Source organism: Athene cunicularia (assembly GCF_003259725.1).
Source record: "Athene cunicularia isolate RWA chromosome 28 unlocalized genomic scaffold, athCun1 chr28_part1, whole genome shotgun sequence".
Taxonomy (NCBI): Eukaryota; Metazoa; Chordata; class Aves; order Strigiformes; family Strigidae; genus Athene; species Athene cunicularia.
The window spans coordinates 1504890-1514790 of record NW_020799139.1 but is presented as its reverse complement, the minus strand read 5'-3'; the positions used below and the strand labels follow the sequence as shown (position 1 = coordinate 1514790).

The following is a 9901-nucleotide window of genomic DNA, read 5'->3' as shown; positions in this document are numbered from 1 at the left end:
TGGGCCTTGTCATCAGCTCTGCCTACCCGGGGGAGAAACCTGCTGTTCTCCCCCCTTTGCAGGTAGGGAACTGAGGCTCGGAAAAGCAGCAGAATGACTTGGCTGGCAGTCGGCAGTAAGGCTGCAGCAGGGATTTGAGGCTGAGCTCAGCATCCTAAATTCGGGCCTGGCTGAGGAGGGCAGGGGGCTCTGCAGCTCGGTGTCGTGGTAGCTGAACCCATATCGGAGCTGCTTCTATGTTCCACTCTATGGAGACACAAATAATTCATGCTTTCTGGGCTCAGGACTTTTTGTCTCTGCATTATTTATTCACCCTTGAAGCTTCCTCCTCTTTTTCCTACCGTGGCTCCTGTTGGAAGGAGCCTTGGCAGCAGCGTGTTCCCGGTCGCAGTGAGGACAGCCGTGCTCTGAATGCGAGATGGGGGGGGGGGCAGAGCCCTGCCTCTAGCTGGAGGCGACAGGGACAACTTGGCAGAGCTCTGTGGGGCCCGTGCTTCCAGGTCTGACCAGTGCTGGGAAATTCAGAGCTTAGAACAAAGCACTGTTAGGCTGGGACAATGCTTGGAGTGGAGTCCTTTGAAAAATCTGATGCAGAGAGGGGCTAAAAGCCAGACCAGCCACTGCCTGGAGACAGCTGGGGCCTTAATATAGCCTTTGAGCATCGAGGAGCCGAGCGCCGGCTGCAGAAAGTGCTGACCCGGGGTGGGGTACGGTTACTTTGCAGGCATTTTGTTTTCATCTCGAGCTTAATCTGGTCTCCCCCTGGGGTGCTCTCAGCCGGGGGGGAGGCCTTTGGCCGTTATCTGTGTTTCGGGCAGCGATGGTTCCCTCTGGACCTTAGGCAACACTCCCCCGCGTTGACTGGCTCCCCCGCGGCCCCAGCCGGGGGCTGCAGAGGTTGGCCGGGCTGATACGGCTCCGTCACTCTTGTGATGAGAAGCAGAAGCCTTGCCTGGTGTTGCTCAGCTGCCACGGAGGGAAAACATCCAAGCCCGGAGCCCCCGGCGAGCGAAGGGCCCGTTCAGCGTGCGGCACCACGCGCTCCGGGGCGAAGTCGCATCCCCTGCTCCGTTTTACTGCCGGGGAGCTGAGGCTGTGAGGGCGGGGGCTTTGCCTTGGCTCAGATTTCCCAGTTTTCCCTGGCCTCGGTGGCCCAGCTGTCTCGCTCTTGCAGTTCGGGAGAGCGGGGCGGTACTCGGCATCCTCGGGACCGGGGGCAAGTCAGGCTGAGAAAGTTTCGTTCTGATTAGTGTGAGAACCCGCAGAACTGCTCATCTTCCCTCACTTTGGCCATATTTGGGGAGGCTTTGCCTCCTATTTCTGAGTCTTGACGGGTGGGAGGGGTTCTGCAAACCACAGCTGAGGGGGGGAAAAACCAGCAGTGTTTCAGCACTGGTCAGCTAGAAAACCTGCTGGGAACATGGGTGAGGATGGGTAGGTGTGAGAGAGCAGGAGGTCCCCGTGCCCCAGGCTTTACTGACCCGTTGTGTGCAAACCTGGCCCCCTCTGACACCGGTTGCACACGCAGGGGAGGTTTGTGCTGTGCTGGCCGGGCGGCAGCAGCGGCGGCCACGTGTTTCGGACTCCGCAAAGCCTTTCCTTCCTCAGGTTAAAGGCTCTTTTCTGGGAGCTGGCAGTGCTGCGAGGTCCGTATGCGCGGGATAGTATCCTGACAGCTTCCTCTTCTGGGTTTCCCTGTGCAGATAGGGCTAGATTTTTATTTTATTAGTTATTGACTCTGTTCTGCAAAAGCCAGCTGTGGTCAGCCCTGCTCCTGGAGCATTGCCCAGCCCGCGGGACGGGTGCCGTGGGCTCCTGCCTCCTCAGCCAGGCTCTGCTTTCGCAGCTTCCCGCCGAGCCCGAGTGGAAGGATCTCCAGCCTCGTGTTTCTCAGGCTCTCTCTAGAGCCTCTTTGACCTCCTTTTTACGTGCTGTAAAGGCAGCCAGAAAAACCGAGTTCGTGGCTCTGGTTTTGCCCTGCCTGGTGTCGCACATGCCGTGCAGCGATCGGGTCTCTTGGGGATTTGGTGGCCTCAGCCCCAGGCTCCCCAGGGCCGGTCCCTTTGGCCCCTGTGATGATGCTTCTCCCCTCTCCTTGCAGCCCTTCGGGGAATGGTGCAACCTGCAGCCGAAAGATGCTGCCAAGATGCCTGAGAGTGCCTGGAAGCTGCTTTTCTACACGTTATCCTGGTCGTATGGCATCTACCTGCTCTTCTTCACCGACTACCCCTTCTTCTACGACCCACCGTCTGTCTTTTATGGTACAGTAAGAACCAGGGAGAAGTGGGGATGCGTTTGGATGTCCAGGTTCATAAAACGTCTGGGTTGAACAAGGGAGTGGGAGTTGGGGTGAGCGGAAGAGAAGACTGAACCCCTCAATTGCCTTTTCTGTGGTGCTGTGGGTACAGAAAGGGCAGGACAGGCTGTCTCCGTTTTGTTACAGAGAGAGTCATCTAGTGGCTATTGCAGACAGCGAGGGCTGGGATGTGTCAGCTACAGGGGGAATGGGATTGAGTCCGTAAAGCAGGAGAGAAATAAATCAAGGTTTCTCCCTTAGATCTAGGAGAGGGAGCGGGCCTCGTGCCAAAGGCAGAGTTTGGGAGCCAAACTGCCTGGGTTCCCTTCCAGCCCTTGCTTCCTTCGCATCTTGATGAGCTCCGGGGAGGGAGCTGGAGCACCTGAGCACCCCGAAGCGCGGGGGCTGCCTGGGGCAGCTCTGCCTGCTGCTCGCTCCCTGCTCATCGCACTCCTGCCCCTCTGCTGCTGACAGAACCCAGCACTCGTGGCTCTGGGTTCACCTGGGTGTCTTTGTCCCACCCCAGGCTGGAAGAAGGGCATGGACGTGCCCACAGACATCGCCATCGCTTACCTGTTGCAGTGCAGCTTCTACGGACACTCCATCTACGCCACGGCCTACATGGACACGTGGCGCAAGGACTCTGTTGTCATGCTGCTTCACCACGTGGTCACACTGACCCTCATCGCCTTCTCGTACGCGTTCAGGTGAGGCCCTTGGTGTGACACTGCCCCTCTGCCACCTGCCCAGGCCAGCTACACAGCAAAACCTGAAACTTCTCTGTGCTCACGTGCATCTTGTGGGCACGCAGCAGGAGGACCCCACACATCTCCCCCCTCCCTGCTCCTTTTTTTTTTGGTTTTTTTTTTTCACCCGACAGGTACCACAACGTGGGCATCCTCGTGCTCTTCCTGCATGACGTCAATGACGTGCAGCTGGAATTCACCAAGCTCAACGTCTACTTCAAGCACCGGGGGGGAGTCTATCATCGCCTCAACGACGTCATCTCCAACATTGGCTGCCTCACCTTCAGCATCAGCTGGTGAGTTTGTCTGCTCCCACGTTCCACCCGTCCTTGCCAGCTTTTGCAGTCCCCCCAGTGCCTCGGGGTGCAGCCGCCTGGGTTTGTGTGCATGGGAACAAACCCTTTCAAAAACTGTTTGGGAAGAGGTTCCCGCAGAGCCTGACCCCATGCTGGGCTTGGAATCCTTCTGTAGTCACTTTACTGTCTGTCACCACAGAAGTGCCTGCGAAATCTCGCTTGCAGCATGATAAATGACCCCAGGGGAGGAGGAGCTGTTTCCATTTTCCCACTCGCTTGGTTTTTAGCACTAAGAATCACTTTTTGCAAGAAGGAAACGGGACGTGGGGCTGTCTCAGATCCCAGCCTTGCTGTTCCTCTTGGGGCAAAGCAGGAGAAAAAAACAAAATGAAGGATAGAGATGGGGAACCTGCAGGTTGTCACTTCTCATTTGTCCCTTTGTGTCCTTCCTCCCTCTCTGCTGAACAGCAGGGGTGGCAACAAGAGCCCTCGCTTTGAGGAGAGCGGCGAAGGGTTTTGGTGATAAACTGGGGATGCAGAGGATTCAGAAAACCTTCCTGCCATATTTCCCTCCTGTCCCCCATCCCTTTGAGAGAAGCAGCAGTGTAGACCCACCTCTCTGCCCTGCCTCTGATGCCAAGCCTCGTCTGCCCCCAGAAGCTGTATTCTGCCCTGCACAGCTGCCCTTGTGCAGGGTCTGTGTGAAGTCCAGCCCCCGGCCAGCTGCGCAGGGCCTGCGGGCTGCTGGGGAGCTGCTGAGGGCTGCCCCGAGGCCGTGCTGGGGGAAGCTGTGCTGGGCCTCACGCCTCTCCTGCGATCCCCCTGGGCCATTAAACCCACCCTGCTCCCTCTGCCCTGGCAGGTTCTGGTTCCGTCTCTACTGGTTCCCCCTCAAGGTGCTCTACGCCACTTGCTACTCCAGCCTCCAGTCGGTCCCTAATATCCCCTTCTACTTCTTCTTCAATGCTCTGCTCCTTGTCCTCACTCTGATGAACATCTACTGGTTTCTGGTGAGTAGGGGGAGCTCAGCAACCCCTACACTAGCTTCTCCCTCCTCTGCTCTGCTGCACAGCGCCTGCTGCCTGCCTGGCCCGGGGGCAGCTGGGGGGCTGCAGGGATGGAGCTGGCTGCAGACAACCTGGGGGATGGCTCGGAGGGGAGGAGGGGACCCCAGGTCACTTCCCGAGGGGCTCCTCTGTGCTGGAATCTGGACAATCTGGCACCTCGGGGATCCACGGGGAGGGAGCGGTATCAGCAGTTGGGGCAGGATGGAACTTGATCTGGCTGTAGATGCTCTGGCATCCCCTGAAGCTTTGGGGAAGGGGTGAAAAGGGTGGACTTGGAGGGCTGATGTCAGCCAGAGCAGGGCAGCAGCTGAGTTCCTCATCCTGTGGGGATGAAATCGGTTCAGAGTAGTCACAGCGCTGCTGCCTCCCAGTCCTGTGGGTCATCAGCTGCATCCCGGGGCTTTGGCCATCCCGAGGGGTCTGCTCTGAGTCCTTGGGGCTGAGGACAGTGGAGAAAGGTCCCGCTTAGCAAAAGGGAGTGAGCAGGTTGGGTGGAACAGCTCTAAACCTTGGTGTCTGTGGCTGACGGTGCCTCTCCCCCACAGTACATCGTCCTGTTTGTGGCCAAGGTGCTGATGGGGCAGGTGCAAGAGGTGAATGATGTGCGCGAGTACGACGTGGAGGACAGCAAGAAAACCACAACGGCCAAGAAGAAAGAGGCTGGACTCCTGCTGCCCAGTGCTCTGAAAGAAGGGTATGTGTGCAGGGGGGCGTGACACGCAGCAACAGCATCTGTGGGCTCAGAGAAGGGGTGCTGGCAGACCCCCCAGGGCCCTGGAGCCACTCTCAAAGGGTTTGCCACGGGGCTGGGAGAGCAGGATGGCTTGACACAGAGTGTAAAACACTGCTACAGGGAGCAGGGAGGACTCCGTGTCTCCGTGCCTCGGCACTGGGATGTGTCCATCCATCTTTCTGTCCCATGAATCCTCGCCCACCCCTGCCCCTGCTCACCGTGTGGGGCTGGCTCTTTGCTCGAGGCTGTTCTCTCCGAGCAGCATCTGCATTTCGTGGGGTGAGCACAGAAGCTGGCGAGATGCTGGATCCCACAGAGCGGGTCTGGCTGAGGGGGGACAAATTGTCTGTGTGAGCCTGTCAAGACAGGTCTGACCTCGATAGCGATTTGTGAAAGGGAGGGAGGGAAGGAGGGAGAGTCTGTGTGGAGGCCAAGGCTCACTGCCTGCTCTGCTCTTTCACAGGATGCACCTGAAGAATGGACTTGTGAAAGACAAGCGGTTATAAGGGCAGTGCGGCTGCTGCAGCCTGGGCAGCCTGGCTGGATCTGGGGACTGACCCAGGACCCTGCACTCAAACCCAGCGAATGAAAGGCACAAGGAGAAGATCTTCATCCCCGATCCCCCTTCGTCCCCTGCCCGGAGCCGGGGAAGAGATGCCACTGACAGGATCAGGCCCCTCCTGGGGCTTTGCCTGTGACCAGGCTTCGCCTGATGCTGATGTGCTTTCCGTGGCCAGTCTGTGCTGGTTCAGTTGAGAGGCTGGTGGCTTTGCTGGTCCAGGTAGGATTTGGAGCTGGCTTTAGGTCCCCTGGTGTTTCTTCTGTCACTCCATCCCCCGGCTATTCGCAGCCCCTTTGTGATTTCCCCTCTTTATTGTTGGACACCCCCCCCTGCCCCTTCCTCAGCAGCCCTTGAGGGCTTCTCTGACCCAGCATCAAACTGGGGAGCACAACGGCCTCTCCACTGGCACCACCATCCCAGACGAGGGGAGCCCAAAGCCAGCTCTTCTTTAGCAGCCGAGCAGGGACTAGAGAGGCGATGATGCACCTCTGAGCCTTCCTCCTCAGGAGCGGTCACTGACACAGAGCTGCCCGCGTAGAGCTGGGGCCACAGCACCGTTCCCACGAGCAGGTCTGCCTGGAAACCCAGCCCTGGAGCATTAGTCCAGCCTTCTGACCTGAGGGATGAAGGCCGGGAGATTTAATCTGCTTAAAAAGCCTGTGTGAGTCCGATAGTTGCTTAAAAAGCCAGTCCCAGTCCCTCCGAGTCCCCTGCTGAGGGATCTCTAGACTCTCACCCTGCAATGGCTGTTTGCTCGAGTAAAGAACAAATAGTTTCTGCTCCCATGGTTGGTTTTCCAGGCAGGACCAGTGCTGGGCCGAGCTGTGTCTGTTCCGGGGAGCCCTGTGGGTGTTACAGCCCCTCAGACCAAGACTGTCCCGTTGTCACTCTCTGCTCACAGGGCAACTGAGCTTCCTCCCAGCTGCGGACTTCAGGCAGCGCAGGGGGGATTCAGGGCATTAACTCCAGGCATCAGAGGGTGGTTAATTCTTTGGGTTGGTTTGTTGTTTGTTTTTTTTTTTTTCTTGTTTGGTTTGTTGTATTGATTCAACTCCAGGCTCATTGTTTGAGCCACAGAGAAAGTTCCTCAGTAAACAGAAAGCAAAATGTGACTTGGGCTGACAGAAACTGTCCCAAGCTGTGGCAGGATCCGTCATCTTCTCGCTCGTCATGGTCCAGCAGGATTTCAGGGGGGTTCCTTGGCTTTCAAGTGGGATTTGCAGGAAGGAGGGAATGAAGGGGACCGATATCCCAGGCCTCTCTGCTTGGTCACAGCAGGGTTGGGGCCGTGACGGTGCTGAGTTGGGGTAACGGTGGTCCCTAGTCAGCATGTGTGTGGCTAAACTGAATTTTATAGTATTGACCTGTCTAGGCTGCAGGATTTAACTGGGTAACTTGTTGGCCAGCATTGTGTGTGAGTAACATCGGGCGTGCTGCGCGGGGAGGCCACGGGGCTCCCTCTGCCTGGCTGGGGCAGGGACCCTGCACACGGGGTGGGTGCTGGGGGTGGGTGCTGGTGGCTTTCCGTGCTGGTCCTGGGGCTGTGTGAGAGTTTGGTGATTTGGTGTGCTGGAAGTTGATGGCTTTGAGAGAGAAGTGTTGGATGCTGTGACTGGGAGGGGAAAAAAAAAAAAGCTGATTTGAGAGGAGGGAGCAAGAGGAGACCCAGATCTGTGTCTGCCCCTGGGTCCGGGTGGGCTGTCTGCAGCGGGTGGCAGCAGCACTCGACCTGCCGGCAGCTTTGTGCGGGGACGAGCAGCCTCTTCCCCACCACCAAGGACTTTGTGGTTGGACCTCGATGCCGTGGAGACGCGGGAGAGGTTGTAGGAGCTCCGAGGGATGGGGAGGGCAGCCGCTCTCCTGCCACGCAGCCTCAAAGGGTTAACAGGTCCCGAGGAGCCTGGAGGGACCGTTCACACCCTCTGCCCAATCCTGGGATTCCCTCTGTGCTAATTGAGCACTAACCAGATCAAAGGCTCCAATCAGGCAATCAACACCCCCTGGCCCCTGTCCTCAGGTCCGGCCCTGGCTGCCCTTTGTCTGGGACCAGAGCGGAGCAATGTGGCTTCTCCTCAGCTTTAAAGCCAGCCTGGCCTGGGCTCTCCTGAGCCTGGTTCTGGGGATGGAGTTAAGTTTGCAGGAAAGTTTACTGTTAAAATCCTTGGGTTTGAGTGCCAAGCCCAGCCCGAAAACGCCCGTTCCTGTGCCGTCTGTGCTCTGGCGGATCTTCCAGAAGAGAAAGACGCTGCCCTCTCCAAACAAAGACCTGGCAGATGGCTGTAGGGTGGAGGAATTTAATGTCCCTGGGAACATCATCCGTGTCTTCGCTGACCAAGGTACAGAAAGGCCCTGCTCTGGGTCCTGTCTTTTGGAAGCCGCTCTGATCTCTGGCCTGTGGGAGACTTTGCTCCAGTCCTTCCTTTTCTGTCTGTTGGGTGTAGGTGGGAGAGGCTGGGGGAGGACGGGCAGTGCCCGGAATCAGCCTCCAGGAGAAATCGCAGCTCTGGTCCCTCTGGGTGTTACAGACAATTATTTACAGTTTAGGAGTGAGTCAGTAGACGAGGCAGTGGGTGAGGGTGTAAGGCTCTGTCCCGGGCACCTAATGTGCCCCAGTTTGGTCCCAGGTGACCAGCTGGACCCGCTGGGCTCGTGGTGGTGGCTCCTGGCCTGGGGTGACGTGGCTCCTCCGCGCGCTGGGGCTGTGGGTGCAGCGAGTGGGACCAGCACGGGGATGGGACCCTCGGCCCTGTGACTCTGTGTGTGTCCCCCCGCTCCTCCCTTTTTGCCTTCGTGCCTCTGCCTGACCACGCGGCACATCTGGCTGCTTCAGCCCGTGGCCTCTGAGCTGATCTCGGTGACTCGGGAAGGGTTTGGTCAGTGTCTGGAGGCACCGTGGAGCTTCCCTTGGGTTTCTGCGTTTCAGCTGGAAACCCAGGGCTGGCTCAAACAGGCAGCTGACCAGTTCCTAAAGTCTGTGGCCCATCTTTCCCCTCCCTCCCAAACAGCATCCCCCGTGTCCTGGGGGGAGATATTTACAGCTGGGGAAAAATAACCCACCAAGATGTTAAGCAGCATCTAGAGGTGGTGCTGGATGGGATGGAGCGTCCCAGTGCCGCGGGCTGGAGCCCGGGGTTGTGTTTGTGGCTCCAGACCCGCCTGGAGGCCGCGCCGTCGGGCTGCTGGTCCTTCCTGCAGCCAGGCCACCTTCACCCAGCGACTGTGGGCGCCTCTGCCAGCCCCATCTTCCTCTTCAGCCAGGAGCTTCAACTGGAGCCCTGGGAGGCTGAATCCCGCCCGGCGCAACAGGGTTCGACCACCGCCACCTCTATTTCTCCTTCTTTGTCAGGCCACTTCATTCATAACGGGCAGCCCCAGAGGTTGCTGTGTCTGCAGAAGCGTCTGTACTTCAACCTCTCGGTGCTGGAGGAGGGGGAGCACTTGACGATGGCTCAACTGGAGATCAAATTCAGCCACAACTCCTACCACACCTCCAGGCAGGGGCAGGTTTTTGAGCTGAGGCTCTACCAAACCTCCCAGCTGTCTCTCCGGGGGGTGCCCTCCCAGCAGCACAGCCGAAAGCTGCTGGTGGAACAGTCCTTCGCCCGGCTGCACAAGTCTCTTCTCTTCAACCTGAGCGGGGTGGCGAAGGACTGGAGAACGTCCAGCAGGAACCTGGGCTTGGTGCTGGAGATCTCGGTGAGTGGCAGCGATGGGGCCTCGGCCCCGGCCTGCGGGGGGCTGCAGAGCCTCTGCACCAGCATCGACTCCTTCCTGGACACCTCCCTCCTGGTGGTGACCCTCAGCCAGCAGCAGTGCAAAGCTGCCAGGAGGAGGAGAAGCGCTCGCTCCCTCCCCATCACCACGAGCAACCTCTGCAAGCCCAGGCGGCTTTACATCAGCTTCAGCGACGTTGGGTGGGAGAACTGGATCATCGCCCCCCAGGGCTACATGGCGAATTACTGCCTGGGCGAGTGCCCCTTTCCCCTGACGGCGGAGCTCAACAGCACCAACCACGCCATCCTCCAGACCATGGTGCACTCGCTGGACCCCCAGGGCACCCCCCAGCCCTGCTGCGTCCCCGTCAGGCTCTCGCCCATCTCCATCCTCTACTACGATAACAACGACAACGTGGTGCTGAGGCACTACGAGGACATGGTGGTGGATGAGTGCGGCTGCCGGTAGCGGAGCGGCGGGGAGGGGG

At 58.7% G+C, this 9901-nt stretch overlaps 2 protein-coding genes across 5 annotated transcripts in view; both read left to right on the top strand.

The window, feature by feature from the left end:
- Positions 1-2102: 2102 nt before the first annotated feature.
- CERS1 (ceramide synthase 1) lies at positions 2103-7356 on the top strand. The gene is made up of 6 exons (XM_026865002.1): positions 2103-2261; positions 2823-3003; positions 3177-3338; positions 4201-4348; positions 4951-5099; positions 5602-7356. The coding sequence occupies exons 1-6, from the start codon at positions 2147-2149 to the stop codon at positions 5642-5644; spliced, it is 798 nt and encodes a 265-aa protein (XP_026720803.1). The 5' UTR covers positions 2103-2146; the 3' UTR covers positions 5645-7356.
- A 131-nt stretch (positions 7357-7487) lies between these two features.
- GDF1 (growth differentiation factor 1) overlaps positions 7488-9901 on the top strand; it is a 2857-nt gene continuing 443 nt past the window's right edge. The window contains exons 1-2 of one of the 4 annotated variants that reach the window (XM_026865000.1): positions 7488-8036; positions 9047-9891. In XM_026865000.1, the coding sequence (XP_026720801.1) occupies positions 7760-8036; positions 9047-9882 (1113 nt within the window). In that variant the 5' untranslated portion in view covers positions 7488-7759 and the 3' untranslated portion in view covers positions 9883-9891. Of the gene's footprint in view, positions 8037-9046 lie in introns of all 4 variants that reach the window. The other 3 variants (XM_026864999.1, XM_026864997.1, XM_026864998.1) reach the window with 3 other exon arrangements.